Genomic DNA, 27,136 nt, shown 5'->3' with positions numbered 1-27,136 from the left:
CACATCGTAACGTGCACTCAGCCACATGCACCACTGCCCAGCCCTTCCCCTTTCGCTCTCAATTTCTGCCTCTATCCAAACAAATTTTTTAGATATTTATTTATTCCATTTTGCCCTTGTTGTTTTATTGTTGTAGTTACTATTGTTGTTGTTGTTGGATAGGACAGAGAGAAATGGAGAGGGGAGAGGAAGACAGAGAAGGGGAGAGAAAGATAGACACCTGCAGACCTGCTTCACCGCCTGTGAACCCGGATCCTTGAGCCGGTCCTTGTGCTTTGTGCCAAGTTCACTTAACCTGCTGCACTACCACCTGGCTCCTAATATTTTTTAAATAATATAAAGGGTTGGGGGACAGGCAGCAGCACAGCAGGTTAAGCGCACGTGGTACAAAACACAAGGACCAGCATAAGGATTTTGGTTCAGGCCCCCAGCTCCCCACCTACAGGGGAGTCACTTCACAGGCAGTGAAGCAGGTCTGCAGGTGTCTGTCTATCTCTCCCTCTCTGTCTTCCCCATCTCTCTCCATTTCTCTCTGTCCTATCCAAAAACAACGACAGGAATAACAATGATAAAACAAGAGCAACAAAAGGAAAAAAAATTAGCCCCCAGGAGCAGTGGGTTCACGGTGCAGGAGCCCAGCAATAACCCTGGAGGCCAGATAGTAGTATTAAGGGCTGGAGAGATAACATAATGATTCTGTAAAAGACTCTTATGCTTGAGGCTTCGAGATCCCAGCTTCAGTCCCCAACACAATCATAAGCCAGAGCTGAGCAGTGCTCTGTTCTCTCCTTCAAAAACATTCTATCTCTGTCTCTCCTTAAAGTAAAATAATGTCACTCTATTGGCAAAACACAAAAATGATTTCTACAGAGAAGGTATGCTTTGAGACTATTGTTTTCACACTCTAGAGCACATTCTTCTCTTGATTTTTAAAAAAATTTTTATTTTTAAAATGGAAACACTGACAAGACCATAGGATAAGAAGGGTACAATTCCCACCACCAGAACTCCGTATCCCACCTCCTCCCCTGATAGCTTTCCTATTCTTTAACCCTCTGGGAGCATGGACCCAGGGTAACTGTGGGGTGCAGAAGGTGGAAGGTCTGGCTTCTGTAATTGCTTCCCCGCTGAACATGGACGTTGACAGGTTGATCCATACTCCCAGCCTGTCTCTTGGTTTCTAAGCGACTCCTGGCATTTGAGAGTCCCAGCCAGTTGCTAAGGCATGAGAAAAGAAAACATTTGGGGGAGGGAAGAAGAAGGAGAAGGAGAAGAAGGAGAAGGAGAAGGAGAAGGAGAAGGAGAAGGAGAAGGAGAAGGAGAAGGAGAAGGAGAAGGAGAAGAAGAAGAAGAAGAAGAAGAAGAAGAAGAAGAAGAAGAAGAAGAAGAAGAAGAAGAAGGGAACAGATCTAGAGGTTGGGTGATGGTATGCATGACAAGCACCCAATTCAAGCCACTAGTCCCCACCTGCAGGGGCGTGGGGGAGCTTCAGAAGCAATGACATCATGCTGCAGGAGTCCTCTCTTTGTCTCCCTCTATCTCTCCATTTTTCTTTGTCTATCCAAGAGACGAAGAAAAAGGAAAAAACAGTGGAGTCATCCTGTAGGCAATGAACCCCAGCTATAACCCTGGTGGCAATAAAGGATTAAATAAATGAGTGAATGAATATTTAAAAGAAGAAGGAAAAGAGGGAGAGGAAGAAGAAAACAGAAGTAAGAAGAAGAAGGAGAAGAAGAAGATGAAAACATCCCAGAGCCTGACATGGTAAATGTTTAAACAATAAGAAAGCAAGACCTGTGGCTGACTGACAGTCAATGCTGGGCAGGCCTCACCACAGCACATTGTATTCTCATGAGACTTCCTGAAGGCAAGTTTCAGCAGGAAGCCACTGCTAGCCTTCTGAGAGTTCTCCAGACTGTTCTCCACAGAGGTTGGACCAATTGACATCCCCACCAGCAGTGCAGGAGGGTTCCTTTGACCCCCCCAACCTCTCCAGCATTTGTTGCTGCTACCTTTTCTGATGTATGACATTCTCACAGGAGTGAAGTGGTATCTCATTGTTGTCTTGATTTGCATTTCTCTTACTAGAGCTGATCACCACTTAGCTGAGACTTGGTTATTCTGGGAATGGAACCTGCCTCTCACAGACAAATTCTGATGCACTATCTCTCCTGCCCAGTGTTATTGTTTTTAGTTTATTTTCCCCCTCCAGTTGCTGGGGCTTGGTGCTGGCACTGCGAATCCACTGGTGGCCTTCCCCCCCCTTTTTTTTTTCTTATTTGATAGGACAGAGAGAAGTTGAGGGGGGATATGGAGAGAATGATAGACACCTAAAGACCTGCTTCACTGCTTGCGAAGCGACCCTCCTACAGGTGGGAAGCTAGGGCTCGAACCGGGATCCTTACTTGGTCCTTGCGCTTAAGTGGATGCACCACCGCCCGGCCCATTTTTAATTTAATTTATTTATTTATTTTAATTATTTTTTAATTTTTTTTAAACCAGAGCACTGTTTAGCTCTGGCTTATGGTGGTATGGGGGGGTTGAACCTGGGACTTTGGAGCCTCAGGCATGAGTCTCTTTGCCTAACCATTATGCTATCTACCCTCCGCCCTATTTATTCTATTAAAAAATTTTTTTTAGATATCTTATTTATTATTGGATAGAGACAGAGAGAAATTGAGAGGGGTGGGGGAGATAGAGGAGACACCTGCAGCCCTGCTTCACCACTTGCAAAGCTTTCCCCCTGCAGGTGAGGACCAGGGGCTGGAACCCAGGTCCTTGTGCACTGTAATGTGAGCGCTTAACCAGGTGTGCCACCGCCTGGCCCCCTCTATTCACTTATTTATTAATCTATTTACATACAGTGAAGTGGGGAGAGAACCAGACCAACACTCTGACACCTATGTTGTCAGTAACTGAACTTAGAATCTTATGCCTGAGAGCCCAGTGCTTTATCCACTGTGTCACCTCCCTGGCTGTTAAAGGTTTAGGTGCGGGAGAGACCAGAGCATTACTCTGGCATGCATCGTGGAGGACAGAGACCTCATGCTTACAATGAGGCACGCTACTCACTGCGCCACCTCCTGGCCATATATGCAATTATCTTCTAAAATTACCTGCTGTGAATCCAGGAGTGAAAGGAACTCACCCTGTCACATGGTACCTTGGTGTGAGGACCTAGGTTCGAGCCCCTGGCCACCACATAGTCGCATCTACACAGGGGAAAGCAGTGTTGTGGTGTCTCTGTCTTCACCCTCTTAAAAAAAAAAAAAGCTGTAACCACTGAGTCATTTCCCTGGCCAGAATGGGATATTTTATTTTATATAAAATGTTTTTTTACATGGTCTGGGAGATGGCGCAGTGGTAAGATTTTGGACTCTTAAGTATGAGGTCCTGAGTTCGATCCCTGGCAGCACATGTGCCAGAGTGATGTCTGGTTCTTTCTCTATCTTTATCATAAATCAATAAAAATATTTTTTAAAAAAGGTTTTTTTATGGTAGTTTGTACATATGTAACATTTCTGTTTTCTACATAACAATTCAACCCCCTCTAGGTCTTCGTCTGCCATCAAATTCCAGGACCTGAACCCCCTGACCCCAGAATCTTTTACTTTGGTACAATACCAAACCCAGCCCAAGTTCTGCTTTGTGTTTTCTTAAATATATCTTTTAGAGACAGAGTGGCAGAAAGAAACCATAGCATTGAAGCTTCCTTTGACGCAGTGGGAGATGGACTCGAACCTCGGTCTTGTCCATGGAAAAGCAGTGTACTATTTAAGTGAGCTATTTTACCAGCCTATAGGCATTTTAACTTGACTTTCTTTTTTCATTTTCTTCTTTTAAATATTTTTTCCATTTATGTATTTATGAGAAAGAAGGAGAGAGAGAAGGAACCAGACATCACTCTGGTACAAGTGCTGCTGGGGATCGAACTCAGGACCTCATGCTTGAGAGTCCAATGCTTTACCCACTGCGCCACCTTCCAGACCACACAACCATCTTTTATTCTGTTATCGTGGTTGCTGTAGTTGGATAAGACAGAGAGAAATTGAGAGATGAGGGCAAGACAGAGGAGAGTAAGACACCTGCAGACCTGCTTCACCACTTGAGAAGTGTTCCCCCCTGCAGTTGGGGAGCGGAGGCTCAAACCCAGATCCTTACAAGGGTTCTTTGTACCATGTGTGCTTAGCCAGTTGTGCCACTGCCTGGGGCTCCCTACCCTTTCTCTCTTTTTTTTTTTTTTTTGTCTCCAGGGTTATTGCTGGGGCTTGGTGCCTACACTACGAATCCACTGCTCCTGGCAGACATTTTTTTCCCTTATGTTGCTCTTTTTTATTATTTTCCCTTTTGTTGCACTTTTTTTTTTACTGTCGTTGTAGTTATTGATGTTGTCATTGTTAGATAAGACAGAAAGAAATGGAGAGAGGAGGGGAAGACAGAGAGGGGGAGAGGAAGACAGACACCTGCAGACCTGCTTCACCACCTGTGAATGGACTCCCCTGCAGGTGATGGGGGGAAGGCTTGAACTGGGATCCTTACGCTGGGTCCTTGTGCTTTGCACCATGTGAGCTTAACCTGCTGCCCTACCACTCAGCCCCCACTTTCTTTTTCTGTTGTTGCCAGGGTTTTTGCTGGGGCTTGGTGTTAGCACTAAGAATCCACAGGTCCCGGCTGCCATCTTTTTTATTTTTTTAACATCTTTATTTATTGGATAGAGACAGCTAGAAATCAAGAGGGGGTGGGGGTGATAGAGAGAGACAAAGAGACAGCTGCAGCACTGCTTCACCACTTGCAAAGCTTTCCCCCTGCAGGTGGGGACCGGAGGCTTGAACCCGGGTCCTTGCTCATTGTAATACATGCGCTCAGCTCAACCTGGTGTGCCACCACCCAGCCCCAGTAGCCATCTTTTTTCTAATTTTTATTCAATAGGAGAAATTAAGAGAGGATGGAAAGCTAGAATGATACCTGCAGACCGACTTCACCACTCATGAAGCATCCCCCCTGAAGGAGGGGGGCGGGGGCTCAAACCTCAGATACTTGTGCTTATTTTACTATGTGCTTAGCCTGGTGTGCCACAGCCCAAGCCCCCCTTTTTTCCCCTAGAGCAGTGCAGGGACCGGCATAAGGATCCCGGCTGGAGCCCCCGGCTCCCCAACTGCCATTTTGATTTGAGATGTCCTAATAGCGAAGGCCTCTAATGTGCATTTAAAAATCCTTTCATTCATAGTAAGGCGGTAACGCAGCGGGTTAAGCACACGTGGCACAAAGCGCAAGGACTGGGTAAGGGTCCCAGTTCAAGTCCCCTTCTCCCCACCTGCAGGGGAGTCGCTTCACAGGCTGTGAAGCAGATCTGCCCGTGCCTGTCTTTCTCTCCCCCTCCTCTCTCCATTTCTCTCTGTCCTATCCAACAATGACAACATCAATAACAACAATAACTACAACAACAATAAAAACAAGGGCAACAAAAGAGAAAATAAATGTTAAAAAAAATTTCCACATTCAATCCCCCCCCCACCATCATAAGCCAGAGCTGAGCAGTGCTCTGGTAAAAAAAAAAAAAAAGTGCTACACCTTCACAAGGCTTCCCCCCTGCAATGTGGGGAATGGGGACTTGAACTCAGGTCCTTGTGCATGGTAATGTGTGTGCTCAATCAGGTGTGCCACCCCTGGCCTTCCTCAACTTGGGTTTCTATATCAACTTGTGACTCTGAGCTGAGCTTCAGACCCAGGTGAGTCTGTTTAGAGGAGCCACACTGCCGAGCACAGCTGATCTAATTTTTTAAAAAATATTTTCCCTTGTTGCTTTTTAAAAAATTTATTCCCTTTTGTTGCCCTTGTTTTATTGTTATAATTATTGTTGTTGTTATTGATGTCATTGTTGTTGGATAGGACTGAGAGAAATGGAGGAAGGAGGAGAAGACAGAGAGGAGAGAAAGATAGACACCTGCAGAACTGCTTCACTACCTATGAAGCGACTCCCCTGCAGGTGGGGAGCTGGGGGCTCGAACTGGGATACTTCTGCTGGTCCTTGCTTCGCACCATGTGCGCTTAACCCCCTGCGCTACCACTCGACTCCCGCCTTGTTCCTTTTTGTTGTTGTAGTTATTATTGTTGTTATTGATGTTGTCGTTGTTAGATAGGACAGAGAAATGGAGAGAGGAGGGGAAGACAGAGAGGGGGAGAGAAAGACACTGCCTGTGAAGCCACCCCCCCTGCAGGTAGAGAGCCGGGGGCTCAAACTGGGAACCTTAGGCCAGTCCTTGCACTTTGCACCATGTGTGCTACCGCCCGACTTCCTGATCTACATGTCTTAAAGCCAGTTTCATCTCAGGCAAGGATTTGCCTGCCTTCCCACCCATTGTGACCCTCCCAGATAGCCGCAACTGAGATCATCACAGATGACCCTCTGTCTACCTTTCTATTCTTAATACTGTCTCTTTATTCATCTATTAAATACAGGCAGGAACTGCGATGGATGGGGGAGAGGGAATATACACCTGCAGTACTGCTTGTGAAGTTTTTTCTCCCTGCAGGTGGGGACCAGGGACTTGAACCCGTCATTGTGCATGGCAACATATGTACTCCACCAAGTGCACCACCACTTAGCCCCTAGTTTTTTTTTTTTTTTGCCTTTAGAGTTATTGCTGGGGCTCAGTGCCTGTACTACCAATCCACTGCTCCTGGAAGCCATCCCCGTTTCCCTTGTTGTTCATCTTTGCTATTATTATTGTTGTTATTGTTGGATAGGACAGAGAGAAACCGAGAGAAAGGAAGACTGAAATGGGGGAAAGATAGACACCTGTAGACCTGCGTCACCACTTGTGAAGCAACAATAATAACAGCAACGCAGGAGGGAAGCCGGGGCTCAAACCGGGATCCTTACACCGGTCCTTTCGCTTTGTGTCATGTGCGCTTAACCTGCTGTGCTACTGCCCAGCCTCCAATTTTGTCATTTTGTTTTTTCAATATCTACTTTATCCATTTTGCACTGCACTCAGCATCAGAGGTGGGAGAGGAGCAGGGGTTCTGACTGGCAGGCCTGTCACTGATGAGGAAGTGTTTGCAATGAGACATTTTGAGAACTAGTGGACATGGCATGGCCTTGGGCTCTCCAGGCCCTTGCTGGGCCTCTGTCAAGGGCAGGGAAGAGAAGTCTGGTAAATGGGGGGGGGGGCATCTCTCAGAACAGTCTGGAAGCAACCCCAGTCTTACCCACATGGGCCCCTGAGGACAGCTGTGTCCTGTCTTGGACACCTCCGTATGCCCAGCTTGAGGGGAGGGGAGCCCCAGAACCCAGATGGACTCTGCAAACTGCCTGTTTCTAAGCCCTGAACATATTTCCATAGGGCTGATTTCTGACAGAATGAGAATTGTCCAAAGGAATGACAATTTGTATGTTGTATATTTGTGTTTAAAAGTTTTAGGTCAGTTCATGATTAGCCAACTATTTGTTTGGCTTTATATGTTAACTCTTTTTTCAGCCACCAAGTTCCAGATGCTACCATGATGCCAACCAGAATTCCCTGCACCACCACCAATGTGTCCTGGAGCTCCACTTCCCCAGAGCCCTGCCCCACTAGGGAAAAAGAGAGGCAGGCTAGGGGTATGGATTGACCTGTCAACGTCCATGTTCAGTGGGGAAGCAATTACAGAAGCCAGACCTTCCACCTTCTGCACCCCATAACGACCCTGGGTCCATATTCCCAGAGGGATAGAGAATAGGAAAGCTATCAGGGGAGGGGATGGGGATACGGAGTTCCGGTGGTGGGAATTATATCCCTCTTATCCTATGGTCTTGTCATTGTTTCCATTTCATAAATAATAATAAAAAAAACATGAAACAAACGTTTTAGGTCAGCCAATTCTCTCACCTCTGGCTCACTGGGAAACAAAGCCTCTCAAGGCCATGTGATTCCTTGTCCCCATGCCCGTCACCCATGGGATTTAGAAAATCAGACTGGGCCGAGCTCTGGGCTGGGCCCCAAGTCTGGGTTCTGACCCAGATGCCTCAAGCCAAGAATGCCGAGTTCATTCCCCCCTCACTGTAGGCTCCTCCCCAAGGCCTCACTGATAGTAAGCTCCCCTGCTCAGAGCAGTTGCTGCACACACCAGTGCTCCTTCTCTCCTTCCTTTACTTTTGCCTCCAGGGTTATCACTGGGGCTTGGTGCCTGCACTATGAACCCACTGTTCCTGGTGGCCATCTTTTCCATTTTGTTGTTGCTATTGCATAGGCCAGAGAGAAATCCAGAGAGGAGGGGACGACAGAGAGGAGAAAAACACCTGCAGACCTGCTTCACCACTTGTGAAGCGACTCCCCTGTACGTGGGGAGCCAGGGAGGCTAGAACCAGGATCCTTAAGACTGGTCCTTGTGCTTTGAGCCAAGTGCGCTTAATGTGCTGTGCTCCTGTGCCTTCCTCTTTTTTTTTTTTTTTTGCCAGAGCCCTGCTCAGCTCTGTTTTATGGTGGTGCTGGGTATTGAACCTGGGACCTCTGGTGCCTCAGACCAGGAAGGCTCTTTGTATAGTCACTATGCTTTCTCCATGGGCTATCCAGCGCACATTTCTAGAGGCACCTTTGGCTACACTACATACTCACTGCACTCATGTTCATCCAATCACCCATCAAACACTTGGCTCTTAGAGGAGAGTCTGAAAGCAACCCGTCTAGCAACCAACCTAACAGTCCCGGTGAGGAAGAACAATGTGGATAAGGGCATGTGTCCAGGAAGAAGACTGTTGTTTGGATTCCTGGGGATAGGCTTTTTTTTTTTTTTTTTTTTTTTTTACCAGAGCACTGCTCAGCTTTGGCTTATGGTGGTATGGGGGACTGAACCTGGGACCTTAGAGCCTCAGGTATGAGGGCCTGTTTGCATAACCATTATGCTATCACCCCACCCCAGGGATAGACTTAAGACAATAAGCAATGACATTTGGTGTTTTTTTTTTTTCTTTCTTCTTTTTCCCCCCCACAAATTGCACACTGGGTGAGATCATACAATTCCCACAGGGGACTTGCAAGCAGGCAGTTCAGCCACAAAAACATTTCTCTGTCTTGACTGGGAAAAAAAAAAAAAAAAAAGTCTGTATGAAATGCAAAACTGTGATGACAAACCAGAGACAATTTTTTTGCTCTGTCAAACTCCGGGTCCAAAATGCTGGCAAAAAGCAAGCAACCAACCAACCAAACAAAACAAAACAAACAAACAAACAAAAAAAAGCAGTGCTGGCAAAGTTATTTAATGCATGTGAGGATGCTATTCTATTTTGGCTTCCAGAAGTAGCCCTAGAAAATTCTATGCACCAAAATGCATTGGCTAATAATAATGACTCTTTCATTTCTGCTATAAATTATCCTAAATGCCACTGAAGGATTTAAGAAATTAGTGCTCGCTCCTTTCTAGAAGCTGTCTAAGGCAGCTGATGCATAAAGCACCTCAACTAGACCCCCTACCCCACACCCTACTAGTTTAGCCTGTGCTCCCTGGGTCACTGGGGTGCCCTCTCTGCACCCCTAACTATGACTCCCAGGACTGGGCACTTAGCAAGCTCACGCCTGCCCTCTAGAGTGCGGAGGAGGAAAGGGAGAGAAATGTCAACACACTGGGTGGTTAAGGACAGGCCAGGTAGCAATCTGGAGTCTAAGGAGGGTGACGTGGGCCAGGGTGACGGACACAGAGATGCCTTCCCATCACCACCCAGCCCTCGCCCCAAGCTAACTGAGCTTATTCAGGCTGCCAAATCTTCAACGGCCACCCTGTCCAGCCCCGCAGAGGGCGCTGTGTGTGTGTGTGTGTGTGTGTGTGTGTGTGTGTGTATGGGGTTTCCAGCTGTGAGGTGGGCCACCACCACCAGGCTCTCTGCCTGACTGTCCCCCCAGCTCACTGCATCTCCCCGGTTCTCCTGGGACACGTGGTGCGGATGGAGGCAAAGACTGAAGCTATCGTCTCAGAGACACGAGCTCACACTCAGAAACACACATGGGGCATCCAAGAGCGACATGAAGGTCCCTCCTGTCTTTATTCTGGGGAGGAAGAGTCCTCTTCATCTTCGTCGTCTTCATCGTCGTTGAAGGAGCAAGGGGTCTCGCCTCGGGACTCGGAGCAGTGAGAGGCCGCGCTGCTCGACTGGTGGCTGTTGGGGGCGAGGAGATGACCCGTTGCTAAGGCCACTTCAGCATCCAGGCACAGCCCTGGGGTCACGCTGGCAAACAGACAAACAAGCCACAGGCTGGTTAAGACTTTGAGAAACAGGGCAGGGGTAGATAGCAAAATGGTTATGCAAAGAGACTCTCATGCCTGAGGCCCCAAAGTCCCAGGTTCAATCCCTTGTACCACAATCAGCCAGAGCTAAGCAGTGCTCTGGCAAAAAAGAAAAAGAGAAAGAGGGATAGGGCAGGGCTAGATAGCATGATGATTATGCAAAGAGACTCCAAAGTTCCAGGTTTAATTCCCTGCACCAACATAAGCCAGTTGAGCAGTGCTCTGGTAAAAAATTAAAAAAAAAAAAAAAAGAGGGGGGTGGGCAGGCAATAGCACAGCAGTTTAAGCACACATGGCACGAAGCACAAGGACCTGTGTAAGGATCCTGGTTCAAGCCCCCAGCATCCACCTGCATGAGGGGGGGTCCCTTTACAGGTGGTGAAGAAGGTCTGCAGGTGTCTATTTCTCTCTCCCCCTCTTCTCTCCATTTCTCTCTGTCCTATCCAACAACAACGATAAACAAAAAACAAAAAAAGGACTGAGAAACAGTCTGAACATGTGTGTGTGTGTGTGTGTGTGTCTCTCTCTGTTGAGACCCGCCCAGCCTGCTGCCTCAAGGAGACACCTACCTTGACTGGGAGAGGGTGGCACTGGCGGTCAGGTCTAGACTGGACATGGACTGGTTGGAGTTTAGAAGCAGTCCTTGATTTAACCAGGAAGGCCCCGTGGAGATATCTGAAGGGAAAGACAAAAGCTGGAGATCCCAGGGCTGTGCTTCGAGGACAGTCAGACCCGTATAGCCCAGGAGAAACAGTATTCCTTACCTTTCTTCTCCCTTTAGTTTAAAATAAATAAGTAATTAAAAATGATTATCTTTATCTCTTAGATTGAGATGGCCAGAAATTGAGAGGGGAGGGGATGATACAGAGGGAGATAGACAGACAGACACCTGCAAGACAGGTTCACCACTCACGAAGCCTTGCCCCTGCAGGTGGGGACTACGGACTTGAACCTGGGTTCTTATGTATTGTTAAGAGGTGCGCTCAACCAGGTGCATCACCGCCTGGCCCCTTTTTATTATTTATTTACATATCTTTCATTATTTATTTATTTAAATAACTTATTTTATTTAAATCAGTTCTCCCCCCCCCTTTTTTGCCCTTGTGGTTTTCTTATTGTTGTTGTAGTATCTTTCATTATTTATTTTCCCTTTTGTTGCCCTTATTTTTTATATTTATTGTTGTAGTTATTGTTGTTGTTGATGTCATTGTTGGATAGGACAGAGAGAAATGTAGAGAGGAGGAGAAGACAGAGAGGGGGAGAAAAAGAAACACACCTGCAGGCCTGCTTCACTGCCTGTGAAGTGACTCCCTTGCAGGTGGGGAGCTGGGGGCTCGAACTGGGACCCTTACACCGGTCCTTGTGCTTCATGCCATGTGTGCTTAACCCGCCATGCTACTGCCTGACCCCCTTATTTATTTTAAGTTATCTTTTGATTGGATAGAGATAGCCAGAAGTTGAGTAGGAAGAAGGTGAGAGAAAGAGAGAAAGAGAGAAAGAGAGAGAGAGAGAGAGAGAGAGACCTGCAACACTGCTTCATCACTAGTGAAATTTCCCCCTGCAGGTGGGGACTAGGGGCTTGAACCTTGGGTTCTTGTGCCTTGTAACATGTGCACTCAACCAAGTACGCCACCACCTGGCCCCTTATTATTATTATTTTAAAAAAGAATTTATTTATTTATTCATGAGAAAGACAGGAGGAGAGAAAGAACCAGACATCACTCTGGTACATGTGCTGCCGGGGATCAAACTCAGGACCTCACGGCTGAGAATCCAATGCTTTATCCACTGTGTGTCCAGACCACATTTTTCTAAAAGGAATGTACAGTATTAGTTCATTTATTGGATAAGACAGAGAAACTGAGAAGCAAGGAGGAAATAGAGGGAAAGAAATTGAGACATCATATGTGAAGCCACCCCCTTCCGCAGACTGGGGATTTGAATCTGCCCAGCCCAACATACTGAAGGAAACTTGGATGCTGAGGTCTCTTACACACACACACACACACACACACACACTAACACACACACACACACACTTTCCCTCTCTGCTTTTAAAAAAAAAAATAAATAAATTTATTTTCCCTTTTGTTGCCCTTGTTTTTATTATTGTTGTGGTTATTATTGTTGTTGATGTCGTCATTGTTGGATGGAACAGAGAGAAATCAAGAGAGGAGGGGGAGAGAAAGAAAGAAACCTGCAGACCTGCTTCATCACTTGTGAAGTAACTCCCTGTGTGTGTGTATGTGTGTGTGTGTGGGGGGACCCGGGGGCTCAAACCGGGATCCTTAAGCTGGTTCTTGTGCTTTTGTGCCATGTGCGCCTAACCCACTGTGCTACCTACCGCCCGGCCCCCAAGAATGGTTCTATTAAGCCAGAGCCTGGCATTTAACTGGGACCAATACCCAGGAGCTCTGGAGCACACACCTGTGATGTACCCTTCCAGGGCCTTTGGCACCAGAGACTTGGCGAGTTTCAGATCTTCCAGCGAGCACTTGCCCGACTCCAGGCCGAAGGACATGCCCATCCGCTTCAGCACCTCTATGTCATCGTGGATCTCAAAGGTGTTGTCGAAATTGAAGAGATACTCGAACCTGCACCAAGAAACAGAGTCAGCGTGGGGCTGGTGGAGGTGCCGGGGATGGTGGCGAGCTATGCACTCTGTACATTACATGGAAGAGCCAGGACCCAAATTCAGGAGCAGATGCTGGTACTAGAAATTACACCCCAGGGGCCGGGCAGTGGAACACACAGCTGAGCACACATTACTATGTGCAAGGACCCGAGTCCAAGTCCCCAGCCCTTACATGCCAGTGGGGGGTGGGTGTTTGACGAGTGGTGAAGCAGAGCTCTCTCTCACTGCCTCCCTCTCTAGCTCCTTTTTTTTTTTTGCCTCCAGGGTTATCGCTGGGGCTCAGTGCCTGCACTATGAATCCACTGCTCCTGGAGGCCATTTTCCTCCTTTTGGTGCCCTTGTTATTATTTTTGTTGCTGTCTTTGTTGTTGGATAGGACAGAGAGAAATGGAGAGAGGAGGGGAAGACAGAGAGGGGGAGAGAAAGACAGACATCTGCAGACCTGCTTCACTGCTTGTGAAGTGACCCCCTTGCAGGTGGGGAGCCGGGGGCTTGAACTGGGATCTTTCAGCCAGTCCTTGCACTTTGCACCAGTGTGCTACTGCCCGGCCTTCTCTATCTCCTCTTGCCCTTAGAAGTTCTCTCTGTCCTATATAAATAGATAAATAAATGAATAAATAAATGAAATTAGCGGGGCAGGTAATAGTGCACCTGGGGGAGAGCACATTTTACAGTGCGCGAGGACCTGGGTTCAAGCCTCAGGTCCCCACATGCAGGGGCAAAACGTTTTGAGTAGTGAAACAGTGCTGCAAGTGTTTTTTTGCTTCTCTTCCTCTACCACCCCCTTTCCTTCCCTCTCAATTTCTGGCTGTCTCCATCCAGTAAATAAACATAATAATAAAAAAAAAATCAGTAAAAGAAATAAGTACCTGTCAGAATGGTACAATTCATTCTACTGTGTGGAGAGGGATGGTGTTTCTCTGTTCTTCGTCTTTCTTAATCTTCATTTGTTGGACAGAGACAGCCAGAAATCAAGAGGGAAGGGGATGGCAGGGAGAGGGTGGGAGTAGAGCGCATAATGGGGGCAGAGTGCATATGCAAGGGACTCTCATGCCTGATGCTCCAAAGTCCCAGGTTTAATTCCCCCACCATAAGCCAGAGCTGAGCAGTGCTCTGATTAAGGAGAGAGAGAGAGAGAGAGAGAGAGAGAGAGAGAGAGAGAGAGGGAGACGTGCAGCCTCGCTTCACCATTCACAAAGCTTTCCCCCTGCAGGTGGAGACCGGAGGCTCAAACCCAGGTCCTTGCCTACTGTATGTAACACGTGCACTCAACTAGGTGCACCACCTCCCTGCCCTGGGGGGATGGTGTTTCAACAAGACAAAACACAGCCCATGCCCAGCTGTGTGTGAGCTCACTTGTCGCTGGAGATGCTGCAGTCGATCACAGTCTTGCGGCTCGTGTTGATGATGATGAAGGGCAGCTGGATGGTGGAGTTCACGGCCGGGGGGCCCTGGTTCTGCTGCTCATTCTGCCGGTTTCTCTGTACCAGGTTCTTGAAAGCAATTTGCTGTAGTGACCGGCAGAGAGAATACGGCGGTTACCCAGTGGGGAGTCGTGGGTCAAGACAACTCATTCAAAATTGAGTGTCAAATGAGAGTCTGAAGAGAGCTTCCACCTCAGCTGGACAGAATTAAAATGAAACGTCTGAGAAAGAGAACTGGGGGATGGCGCAGTAGACGAACCCTCAAGCATAAGGTTCTGAGTTCAATCCCTAGCAACGCTCTGGTTCTCCGTTACACACTCACACACACTCTCTCTAATGATTTTTTTTTCTTTTTAATTTTTTCTTATTATCTTTATTTATTTATTGCATAGAGACAGCTGGGAACTGAGAGGGAAGGGAAGACCGAGAGGGAGAGAGACAGAGAGATACCTGCAGCCCTGCGCACTGTAACATGTGCACTCAACCAGGTGCGCCACCACCCGGCTGGCTCCCTTTTTCTTTCTTTTTCCATCTAAGCAAAGTGCCCAGGAGGTGGGTGGTACAGTGGATAAAGTGTTGGAAACTCAGAACACTTTGGTCCATGTCAATGTGCATGATCGAGTGACAGCAATACAATTTGAACAGTGAAGTAGGGCTACAGGTGTCTCTCCTTCTCTCTCCCTCTTTATCTTCCCTTCCCCCCTCAATTTCTGCCTCCATAAGAAAAGAAAATAATTGACAAAGCTGTGCTGATTTTCACTGTTAGATTACAATTAAAGAGAACACATAGCTGTTTAAATCCAAGGTGGTGTGTGTGTGTGTGTGTGTGTGGGTTTGCGATTGGTGGTGATTTGTTCGAGCAAAGGCAATCTGCTGGTGAAAGTAAAAAAAAAGCATTCCTCGCGGGGCCAGAGAGGTAGCTCAGCAGACAGGGTGTGCGCCCCGCCACACACAGATCCCAGGTTCGATCCCTGATAGCACAGGAGAGGGGCCATGGCTTGTGGTGTCTCTCCTTGTCTTTGTCTCTCTCTGAATGAGAAAGCCTGCAACGGTGAAACTGCACGTGTGTGAGGAGGCCCCGGCTCTGCAAAAACCAACCAACAAACAAGAAACTATCTCAGGCAGGCTTTAGAAAGGTTCCCTGAGCGGGCTGAGAACAGCCTCATGAAACTGCTCAAAGAGAATTTTTTTTTTTTTCACCAAGACATGGAAGAAAAGTCTATGTAGGATATCATTTACCTCACAGAATTTATATAGGGGCTCCCTCTCTTTTTTTTCTGTTAACGGCACTTCTTGCTTATATATCTTTCTGGTCCTCTAACATATTTCTCTCTTTTTTTTTTCTTTTTGCCTCCAGGGTTATTGCTGGGGCTCAGTGCCTGCACTATGAATCCACTGCTCCTGGAGGCTATTTCTTTTCTATTTTGTTGCCATTGCTGTCGTTATTGTTATTATTGCCAATGGTGTTGTTGTTGTTGGTTAGGACAGAGAGAAATGGAGAGAGGAGGGGAGACACAGGGAGGGAGAGAGAAAGACAGACACCTGCAGACCTGCTTCACCGTTTGTGAAGCAACTCCCCTACAGGTGGGGAGCCGGGGGCTTGAACCGGGATCCCTAAGCCGTCCTTGTGCTTCGCGCCATGTGTGCTTAATCCTCTGTGCTACCGCCCAGCCACCACATATTTACTTTCTTCAGTAGAGATCAAAACTGAGGGGAAGTGGGGATAGAGAGGGAGAAAGGGAGACAACTACACCACTGCTTCACTGCTTGTGAAGCTTCCCCACTGCAGGTAGGGACGGGGGGGGGGGGGGTAGGGGGAGGGCCTTGAACCTATCTCCTTGTGCTTTGTACTATGTATGTTTAACCTGGTATGCCACTGCCTGGCCCAATATTTGGTATTTCTTTTCTTTTCAATTCCTTTTTAGATTTTTTTTTAAAATTTATTTCCTTTTGTTGCCCTTTTTTTTTATTGTGGTTACTATGTTGTCGTTGGATAGGACAGAGAGAAATGGAGAGGAGGGAAAGACAGAGAGGGGGACAGAAAGACAGACACCTGCAGACCTACTTCACCGCCTGTGAAGTGACTCCCCTACAAGTGGGGAGCCCGGGGCTCAAACCCAAATCCTTACGCCGATCCTTGCGCTTTGTGCCACCTGCGCTTAACCTGCTGCACTACCACCTGACTCCCAACCTTTAGTATTTCTACAGATCCTATTGGAACTACTTCCTGTCATCCTGTCCTTTGCAGATCCTAAGTAATCCACATGGAGTTCATGAGCTCAGAGCAAGCTAAAGTTTAACAAGCCTTACGTTTTTTTTGTTTTTTTTTTTAGTAAGATTTACTTATCCCATTAGACAGAGGAGACAGAGAGAGGGGGAAAGAGAGAGGCCAGAGCAGTGGCAAGGCTAGAACCTGGGCCTCATGTTTCCAAGCCCAAAGCTCTACCACTCTGCCACCTCCAAGGCAGCAAGCTTCACTTACATATCTATGTATTTCTTCTTCTTCTTCTTCTTTTTTTTTTCCTTGCCTCAAAGGTTATCGCTGGGGCTCAGTGTCTGTACCACGAATCCACTGCTCCTGGATTCAGGCCATTTTTTTCCCATTTTGTTGCCCTTGTTGTAGTTATTGCTGTTGTTGATGTCGTTGTTGGATTGGACAGAGAGAAATGGAGAGAGGAGGGGAAGACAGAAGAGGAAAGAAAGACAGACACCTGCAGACCTGCTTCACTGCCTATGAAGTGACTCCCCTGTAGGTGGGGAGCCAGGGGCTTGACCCTTAGGCAAGGATCCTTACACTGATCCTTGCACTTTGCATCATGTGTGCTTAACCTGCTGTGCTACTGCCCGACCCCCTCTATCTATCTATCTATCTATCTATCTATCTATCTATCTATCTATCTATTTTTATTGCCACTAGGATTGTTGCTGGGGCTCAGTGCTGTCACTACAAATCCACTGCTTCTCGGTGGCCATTATTTCCTTCATTTTATTTGTTTATTTTAAATTCTTTATTGGGGAATTAGTGGTTGCAATCAGTAGTAAAATGCAACAGTTTCTGTATTATTCTTTTTCTTCTATTTTATTTGACAGGACTGAGAAATTGAGAGAGAAGGGGCAGATAGCTCAAGAGAACGTTTGACCCACGCAGATCTGCTTCACTGCTCATGAAGTGGTCCCCACTATGGGTGGGGTCAAGGGCTTGAACTGGGTCCTTGTGCATGGTAATATGTATGCTCAATTGGGTGCATCACTGCCTAGCCCCCTTACTTCTTGATATTCCAAATCCAGGCTAAAAGACACACAGACTCAGCCAGCCTCTGCTGGAGTCGGAGAGAAAGTCAGATAGAGATCTGCCTCCAGCAGGCAGCTGTGGAGCCAGGTGGCGAGGCAGCCCGGGGAGGGGAGAGACGCTGGCATCGTCATTACCTGCAGGAGGAGCTCTTGCAGCTGGGCCCGCTTCTGCTTTATCCGCTCTATCCGCCGCTGCTTCTCGATCTTCAATAAAGCACAGGGTACACAAGAAAATAGAATCAGCTTACGATCTAGCGATACCACTTGGGCATTTATCCAAAGGACACTCAAACACTAATTTGAAGGGACATATGCACCCCTGTGTTCATAGCTACATTATTCACAGTAGCCAAAGTGTGGAAGTAGCTTAAATGCCTGACAGATGACTGGCTAAAGGTATGGGATGTGCGGTCCGGGATAAGGTGTGGCACAGTGGCTAAGGCATTGGATTCTCAAGCATGAGGTCCTGAGGTCAATCCCTGGCAGCACATGTACCAGAGCAATGTCTGGTTCTTTCTCTCTCTCCTCCTTTCTTTCTCTTAAATATATAATATATTTAAGGAGGAGGAAGAGGAGGAAGGGGAGGGGGAGGGGGAGAAGGGAAAAGGAGGGGAAGGTGGGGGGGAGAAGGGCCAGTGGTGGTGCACCTGGTTGAATGCACGTTATAATGCAAACGGACCCAGGTTCGAGCCCCTGGTCCCCACCTGAAGTGGGAAAGCTTTGAGAGTGGTGAAGCAGTGTTACAGGTGTCTCTGTCTCTCTCCCTCTCTATCACCTTCCCGCTTGGTTTCTGACCCTCTCTATCCAGTAGACAATAAAAAAAATTTTAGGGAGTCAGGTGGTAGCGCAGTGGGTTAAGCGCAGGTGGTGCAAAGTGCAAGGACTGGCATAAGTATCCCGGTTCGAGCCCCCGGCTCCCCACCTACAGGTGAGTCGCTTCATAGGCGGTGAAGCAGGTCTGCAGGTGTCTGTCTTTCTCTCCCTCTCTGTCTTCCCCTCCTCTCTCCATTTCTGTCTGTCCTACCGTACAACGATGATATTAATAACAACAACAACAACAATAAAATAACAAGGGCAACAGAATGGAATAAATAGTAAATAAAAAATTAAAAACAAACAAGAAAAAATATTTTTTTAAGTTATGGGTTGAGGCGGGGGTATATAGCATAATGGTTATGCAAAGAGACTCTTTATTTAAAATATTTATCTATTCCCTTTTGTTGCCCTTGTTTTTTTTTTAATTGTTGTAGTTATTGATGTCGTCGTTTTTGGATAGGACAAAGAGAAATGGAGACAGGAGGGGGGAGACAGAGAAGGGGAGAGAAAGATAGACACCTGCAGACCTGTTTCACCACCTGTGAAGCAATTCCCCTGCAGGTGGGGAGCCGGGGCTCAAACCGGGGTCCTTACATGGTCCTTGCGCTTTGCACTACGTGCACTTAAACCACTGTGCTACCGCCCAACTCCCACAAAGAGACTCTTATGCTTGAGGCTCCAAAGTCCCAGGTTCAATCCCCCTTATCACCATAAGCCAGAGCTGAGCAGTGTTCTGGTAAAAAAAAAAAAAAAAAAGTTATGGGATGTATATTCCATGGAATGTTACTCTGCATAAAAAAGATGATATCGGGCAGGGGTAGATAGCAGAATGGTATGCAAAGAGACTCTCACATTTGAGGCTCCAGTGTCCCAGGTTCAATCCCCTGTGCCACCACAGACTAGAGCTGAGCAGGGCTGTGGTAAAAAACAAACACCTTCCATTATAACTTTCTAGAGAGAAAAGTTGGTTAGAAGATTGAATGAATTAATGGGGAAAAGGAAAGGAGAGGAGAGGGGAGGGGAGGGGAGAAGAAAGAAAAAGGAAAGGAGAGAAAAAAAAAAAGAAAGGAAAGGAAAGGAGATGGGTCAGGTAGTGAAGCACCTGGTTAAACACTCACGTTACAGGCTGCAAGGACTCAGGTTTGAGCCCCTGGTCCCACCTGCAGTGGGAAAGCTTCATGAGTGGTCTTTCTGTCTGTCTCCTCCCAATCCCCTATCTAATGTTAAATAAATAAATTGGGGGGGGGCGCCTAACGATTATACAGATTCTCACCACACTCCAGGCTCCCAGACGCAGGGAGGTGGCCCAGCAGCAAAGGGCCAGCGCACAGCGGGCAGTAAACAGAGCTCCGCAACTCACCTCCAGGTTCTGACACTCCTGAGCAGAGTTGGTAGGCAGGCCGATCCACTTGATCTCCTTCTTCTCCTTTGAAATTATGTTCATTGCCATGAGCACATTTAAGGCATCATAGACTCTTCTTCTAATATTCTTCTGGTCATACGCCTGCTAAAAATATGTTTTTATTGGGTAGTGATTTTTTTTTTTTTCTTCTTAACAGAGCTCTGGTTTACGGTGGTGCTGTGGATTGAACCTGGGACTCTGAAGCCTCAGACATGAGTCTCTTTGCATAACCATTATGCTATCTACACCCACCCAATTTTCTTTTCTTTTCTTTCTTTTTTCTTTGTTTGCCTCCAGGGTTAGTGCTGGAGCTAGGTGCCTGCGCTACGAATCCACTGCTCCTGGAGGTCATCTTTTTTCCACTGTTGCTGGATAGGACAGAGAAATTGAGAGAGAAGAGGAAGATAGAGAGGGAGAGAGAAAGACAGACACCTGTAGACCTGCTTCACTGCAAGTGAGGCGACCCCCGTGCAGGTGGGGAGCCCAGGACTTGAACCGGGATTCACTCCTTGCGCTTCTCAGTATGTGTGCTTAACTTGGTGCGCTACTGCCCCGGCCCTGGGTAGTGATTTTTAAAGAAGATTTATTTATTTATGAGATGGGGTGTGTGTGTGTGTGTGTGGGGGGGGGATAAGAGCATCACTTGGGCATACATGATGCCAGGGATTGAACTCTGGATCTCAGGCTTGAGAGTCCAACAATCTATTCACTGCATTATCTCCTGGAGCCCACTGAGTGATGAATTTTAAGTGGCATGAAATAGTCTCATGATACAAAAATAAATAAATAAATCTTTTTTTTTTTTAAATAAATCTTTTTTAAAAGTTTTTTTTTTTTTTTTTACCAGAGCACTGTTCAGCTCTGTCTTATGGTGGTACAGGGGATTGAACCTGGGTCTTTGGAGCCTCAGGCACGGAGTCTTTGGAGTCTCTTTGCATAACCATTATGCTAGCTACCCTCTGCCCAAAAGTTATCTTTTATTTGTTATTTGATAGAGACAGAGAAATTGAGAGTGGGTGGGTAGAGAGAGAAAGTGAGACAGAGAGACACCTGCAAACATACTTCACCACTTCTGAGACTTCCCCCTTGTAGGTGGAGTGGGGGCTTGAACCCAGGTCCATAGGCACTGTAATGTTTCTGTTTAATCAGGTGCGTCACTGCCCAGCCCCATTAAAAAAAAATGGGGGTCAGGTGGTGGCACAGCGGGTTGTGGAGACGCAATACGCCGGTGACCATGGACAGAAGCCCCGACATAGTGCTGACGTCAGCCTTGGCACAGAAGGCTGACAGAGTATCCAGTGATCTGTGCAGGTGCATGATGGACTGTAGGTGGATCCAGACTGTGCTGGTGTGCAATGCATTGTGGGTAGGCTGAAGAGACTTAAAAGGACAGCCAGCTGGAACTCTCGCTCTTTTTGGCTGCGGCTTCTGCTGGTCAGAAGCACCTTGGCGGTAGTGCTCCAGGCATCCATCCGCCATGTCTACTTCTCCTGGGAAGTAAATATGTGCGACTCTGCTAGCCGGTAAACTTTTAGACCCCTCTACAGCCATGAGCAACCTTTACCAGAGCTTATAAGTGTTAATCTATTTTTTTTGTCTTTCTCTTTCTTTTTATTATTATTATTTATTTATTTTAAAAAGGAGACATTAACAAAACCGTTGGATAGGAGGGGTACAACTCCACACAATTCCCATCTTATGGGACTAAACTTTGATAACCATATTCAGAATTTATAGACCTAGTGTAGGCTTAACCCTTGATGATAAGTGCTTATTTTGCCTTTTACCTGTTTCACCCTAATAAACCATGTATTGATTAAACCAGTTCCCAGTGCCCGCTGTGAATCCTTCAATGCGCCGCAAGCAGCCTCTACCCCCAAACCCCTTTTTAAGTTAATTTACAACAGCGGGTTAAGCATACATGGTTCGAGCCCCCAGCTCCCCACCTGTGCAGGGGGGTTGCTTCACAGGTGGTGAAGCAGGTCTGCAGGTGTCTATCTTTCTCCTCCCCTTTTTGTCTCCCCCTCCTCTCTCCATCTCTCTGTCCTATCCAACAACAATGACATCAATAACAACAACACTAATAATAACCACAACGAGACAACAACAAGGGCAACAAACGGGGGAAAAATGGCCTCCAGGAACAGTGGATTCATGGTGCAGGCACTGAGCCCCAACAACAACCCTGGAGACAAAAATAAATAAATAAATAAATAAATAAATAAAATACTAGGAATCCAGGGGATGAGGCCTGGACCCCTAAGACCCCTAATCATGAGGTCCGGAGCTCAATTTCCAGCAATGCATGTGTCAGGGTGTACTCACTCTCATTACAAATTAAGCACACATGGTGTCGGGAAATTGTGAGGAGCCTCACAAAGCACCCTGCATTCCTGATACTATGGCCTATCTATATAATCATTGTTTTGCCTGAAAGATGCCCACCCATTCCATTCCTTTGATCTATCTTCTTTCTACCCTCGAGACCCTCCCTGCTTGCAGGGTAATATTAATCGTACCTGTTAAAACCCTCGCAACAGTTGTAAGGAAGTTCCTACCTTTCCCAGACCTTTTACCTTTCTCCGCCCCTTTCCTAGCCATTTCCGTTTCCGACTTGCCACTTCCGGGTCTGCCTTTTAAAAGTCTTGTTGCTCTGATCAATAAAGATATTGCATTGCCTCGTGCCACATGTTTGGTTCCTGGGTCATCTCCCTCAAGTTGCTGAGTGAGTAGCAGCCCAGGCTGGCTCTGGTCGAGTTCTCTCCAACCCAGAGAGTACACACCCAGGAAGAGGCACCCCCACGCTAGCCCAGCAACATGGCGTGAAGCACACAAATGGCATAAGGATCCAGGTTCGAGCCCCTGGCTCCCCATCTGTGGTGGTGGGGTGGGCTGTCATCACCTTACAAGCGGTGAAGCAGGTCTGTGGGTGTCTTTCTCTCCCCCTCTCTGTTTTCCCCATCTCTCTTGATTTTTCTCTGTCCTACCCAACAACAACAGCGATAACAATAATAACAAGGGCAACAAAAGTGGAAAAAATGACCTCCAGGAGCAGTGGATTTGTAGTGCAGGTACTGAGCCCCATCGGTAACCCTGGAGGCAGAGGCAAAAAAAAAAAAAAAAACAACTAATTAAAATCTTTTTAAAAACTAATTAATTTTTTGGGGTCGGGCAGTAGTGCAGCGGGTTAAGCACACATGGTGGAAAGCACAAGGTCCGTCGGAAGGATACCGGTTTGAGCCCCCAGCTCAACCTGCAGGGGAGTTGCTTCATAGGTGGTGAAGCAGGTCTGTAGGTGTCTTTCTCTCCCCCTGTCTTCCCCTCCTCTCTCCATTTCTCTCTGTCCTATCCAACAACGAACGACATCAACAACAACAATAATAACCACAACAAGGGCAAAACAATAGGGAAAATATGGCCTCCAGGAGCCGTGGATTCATAGTGTAACAAAAATGGAAAAAATGTCCTCCAGGAGCAGTGGATTTGTAGTGCAGGTACTGAGCCCCAGCAATAACCCTGGAGGCAAAAAAAAATTTTTAGGGACCAGGTGGTGACGCACTTGGTTGAATATACATGTTACAGTGTGCAAGGACCCAGGTTTGAGTCCCCAGTCCCCACCTGCAGGGGGAAAGCTTCAAGAGTGGCAAAGCAGTGTTGCAGGTGTCTCTCTGTCTCTCTCCCTATGAACTCCTTCCCTCTTAATTTCTGGCTGTGTCTATCTAATAAAGATTTAAAAATACATTAAAAATTAATTTTAAAGACTTTATTTATTCATAAATGATAGGAGAGAAAGAACCAGACATCACTCTGGTATATGTGCTTCCAGGGACTGAACTCATGCTTGAGACTCTAATACTTTATCCACTACACCACCTCCCAGACCACTATATTTAATTTACTTACTAATGAGAGATACATAGAAAGACCAGAGCACTGCTCAGCTCTGGCTTATAGTGGTCCTGGGGGATTGAACCCGTGACCAGAGCCTCAGGCAACAAAGTCTTTTTGCATAGCCATTATGCTATCTTCCCAGCCCAACAAATCTTGTTGGGGAGGGTGGTGGAGACAGTACCATCAGTTGTACAACTTTTTATGTCCAAGGCACCAGAGGGTCCTGGTCACATTCTGTCTCCCATTAAAAATAAAACAACTGGCTGGTGGTGTATCTGGTGAAGTTCACATGTTAACAATGTGAAAAGACCTGGGTTCAAGCCCCCGGCCCCCACACACAGAAGGAAGCTTTGACAGCAGTGAAGCAGTACTACAAGTGTGTCTCTCTCTCTCTCTCCCCCTTCCCTACTTGATTTCTCTGTCTCTACTCAATAAATAAATCTATCTTAAAAAGTAAAGCATGTGGTCTGGGAGGAGGTTCAGTGGATAAAGCATTGGATTCTTCTTTTTTTCTTTTTTTAAATGTTTAAATATTTATTTCATTTTCATTACCCTTGTTGCTTTATTGTTGTAGGTGTTGTTGTTGTCATTGTTGGATAGGACAGAGAGAAATGGAGAGAGGAGGGGAAGACAGAGAGGGAGAAAGACAGACACCTGCAGACCTGCTTCACTGCCTGTGAAGCGACTCCCCTGCAGGTGGGGAGCCGGGGGCTCGAACTAGGATCCTTACGCCGGTCTATGTGCTTTGTGCCACCTGTGCTTAACCCGATGTGCTACCACTAGACTCCCAAAGCATTGGATTCTTAACCATTATGTCCCAAGTTCGATCCCCGGCAACACATGTACCAGAGTGATGTCTGGTACTTTCTCTTGCCTATCTTTCTCATGAATAAATAAATAAATTCTTAAAAAAAAAATAAAAGAAGAAAAAAAAAAGGAAGACAGGAAAAGGAAAAGAAAAGACACTTTGTAAGACTTTGTGGTGTGGGACTATATGTGTTATCTTACAATCTTGTAGCTCACTATTAACCATCATAAACTAAAATTAAAAAAAAATTAAAGCAGACCCTTAAAAATAGTAAGAGAGGGGCCAGGTGGTGACACACCTGGTTAAGTACACAAATTATAGTGTATGAGGACCCAGGTTCAAGCCACTGGTCCCCACCTGTAGGGGGAAATCTTCACAAGTGGTGAAGTAGAGCTACAGGTGTCTGTCTTTCTATTTGTCTCTCCCCTCTCAATTGCTCTTTGTCTCTATCCAGTAATAAACAAATAAATAATTTTAAAAAATAGTAAAAGAATTCGGGAGTCAGCGGTAGTGTGGATTAAGTGCACATGGTGCGAAATACAAGGACCGGTTACAGATTCTGGTTTGAGCCCCCGGCTCCCCACCTGCAGAGGAGTCGCTTCACAAGCAGTGAAGCAGGTCTGCAGGTGTCTGTCTTTCTCTCCCCCTCTCTGTCTTGCCCTCCTCTCTCCATTTCTCTGTCCTAATCCAACAATCAATAACAACAACAATAATAACTACAACAATAAAATAAGGGCAACAAAAGGGAATAAATAAATATTAAAAAAAAAGAAATAAAAAGAAAAAAAATTCAAAACAAAGAACTACAAGAAATTAAAACATAAATTATGCCAAAATATATGAGGAAAAAGAAAGAATAAAAGAGTAATTTTCCAAAACAAAGCCAAAGCATCAACAAGACTCCCTCACAGATAACAAACACGCAGTCTTCCGGCCATGGTGGGATTCGGTGTCCACACAAAGAAGACAGGGGCTGCACCGGCTATGAGTCAAGTTCATGCTCCACCTACCGAATCAGTTGCCAAGTGGTTGTTTGAATTGGTGAATTCTGACACCAGTTCGTCGGCGACTTCGTTGTATGATGTGGTGCCTTTCCGCTGAACTTTCTCACACACTTTCATTGAGAAATGCCTCAAGCCTTTTCCATTTTTATCTCCTTTTTTACTTCGTTTGCTAGAAGAGGGAAAAACACAGCAGCTCCGTTATACTCAGAGACGCCTCTTCGCAAACCTGAGAGAAGACAGTGGTTTGATTTTCTTTGTAGCCGGTTTTATGCTAGTACTTATTGGTTGATGGAATAGAAGCAGAGAGAAATCGACAGGGAAAGGGAAGATAGAGAGGGAGAGAGATACCTGCAGACTTGCTTCACGGCTTGCGAAGCTTGCCCCCTGCAGGTGGGGATCAGGGGCTTGAACCTAGTCTTTTGTTCACTGTAACACTCAACTAGGTGTGTCACTGCTCATCCCCCAAGAGAGCACATTTTAAATTGACTTAGAGATGAGGAATGTTTTGAACTTGATTTTTGCTAGTATGCTTTCCTCTCTATATCATTTAATTATCTGACAAATAACTACTGGCCAGCGACTTGATAATGGGAGTTAGGAACTAACTGTTCCACACTCCTGAGATAAAATCTGTGAAAAGAGGAGACAGAAACCCTGCCCTTGTAGCAATCATACACTGGTCAACACTCTGGTCTTCTGTATTTGGGATAGTTTTTATTTTTTATTTAACTCAATTTAATTTATTAATTTATTTTCCCTTTTGTTGCCCTTGTTGTTTAACATTGTTGTGGTTATTGATGTCATTGTTGTTGGATAGGACAGAGAGAAATGAAGAGAGGAGAGGAAGACAGAGAGGGGGAGAGAAAGACACCTGCAGACCTGCTTCACTGCCTGTGAAGCGACTCCCCTGCAGGTGGGGATCTGGGGGCTCGAACAGGGATCCTTACGCCATTCCTTGTGCTTAACCCGCTGTACCACCGCCCGACTCCCTGGGATAGTTTTTCTTCAGCTTTTTTCCTTTTTTCTTCTTTCACCAGAGCACTGGTCAGCTCTGACTTACGGTGGTGCAGGGAGTTGAACCTGGAACTCTGGAAGCTCAGGCATGAAAGTTCCTTGCAAAGCATTATGTTACCCCCTCCTACACACACAATCCTTTATCTCTCTCTCTCTTTTTAGTTCTTTATCTCTTAAGATAAAAATACCATTAATTAATTGTGTGGCCCAGGAGGTGGTGCAGTGGATAAAGTGTTGGACTTGCAAGCATGAGGTCTTGAGTTCGATGCCCGGCAGCACATGTACCAGAAAGATGTCTGCTTCTTTCTCTCTCTCCTCTTATCTTTCTCATGAATAAATAAAATCTTATCATTAGTCCTTACTTCCATTTATACTTAGTGTGGCCACTAGCATTAACAGGAATCAAAGTTTTCACTTGCTTTACATTTGGTTACTGCTGTTTATAGAAATGATCACTGCTGACTTTTACAAAATCATCTACTACTTATTTTCCAGCAAATTTATGAGTGAGAAAGAACCAGAGCATCACTCTGCGCATGTGATGCCAGCGATCCAAGTCAGAACCTCAAGCCTGACAGCCCAACACTTTGC

General features: G+C 46.3%; 1 protein-coding gene across 11 annotated transcripts in view; it reads right to left on the bottom strand.

Annotated features, from left to right (window-relative positions):
• Positions 1-9,977: 9,977 nt before the first annotated feature.
• TFDP2 (transcription factor Dp-2) overlaps positions 9,978-27,136 on the bottom strand; it is a 133,221-nt gene continuing 116,062 nt past the window's right edge. For 7 of the 11 annotated variants that reach the window (XM_016191234.2, XM_016191236.2, XM_060197467.1 and 4 more), the window contains 7 exons: positions 25,538-25,700; positions 19,787-19,933; positions 17,746-17,814; positions 14,252-14,403; positions 12,688-12,854; positions 10,830-10,935; positions 9,978-10,201 (listed from right to left, as the gene is read on the bottom strand). In XM_016191234.2, coding sequence (XP_016046720.1) covers positions 10,018-10,201; positions 10,830-10,935; positions 12,688-12,854; positions 14,252-14,403; positions 17,746-17,814; positions 19,787-19,933; positions 25,538-25,700 — 988 coding nt within the window. In that variant the 3' untranslated portion in view covers positions 9,978-10,017. The remainder of the gene's footprint in view (positions 10,202-10,829; positions 10,936-12,687; positions 12,855-14,251; positions 14,404-17,745; positions 17,815-19,786; positions 19,934-25,537; positions 25,701-27,136) is intronic. The other 4 variants (XM_016191235.2, XM_060197463.1, XM_060197465.1 and 1 more) reach the window with 2 other exon arrangements.

This window comes from Erinaceus europaeus, chromosome 9 (genome assembly GCF_950295315.1).
Source record: "Erinaceus europaeus chromosome 9, mEriEur2.1, whole genome shotgun sequence".
Lineage (NCBI taxonomy): Eukaryota > Metazoa > Chordata > Mammalia > Eulipotyphla > Erinaceidae > Erinaceus > Erinaceus europaeus.
The sequence above is the reverse complement of the archived record's forward strand: the minus strand, read 5'-3'. Positions and strand labels throughout refer to the sequence as shown.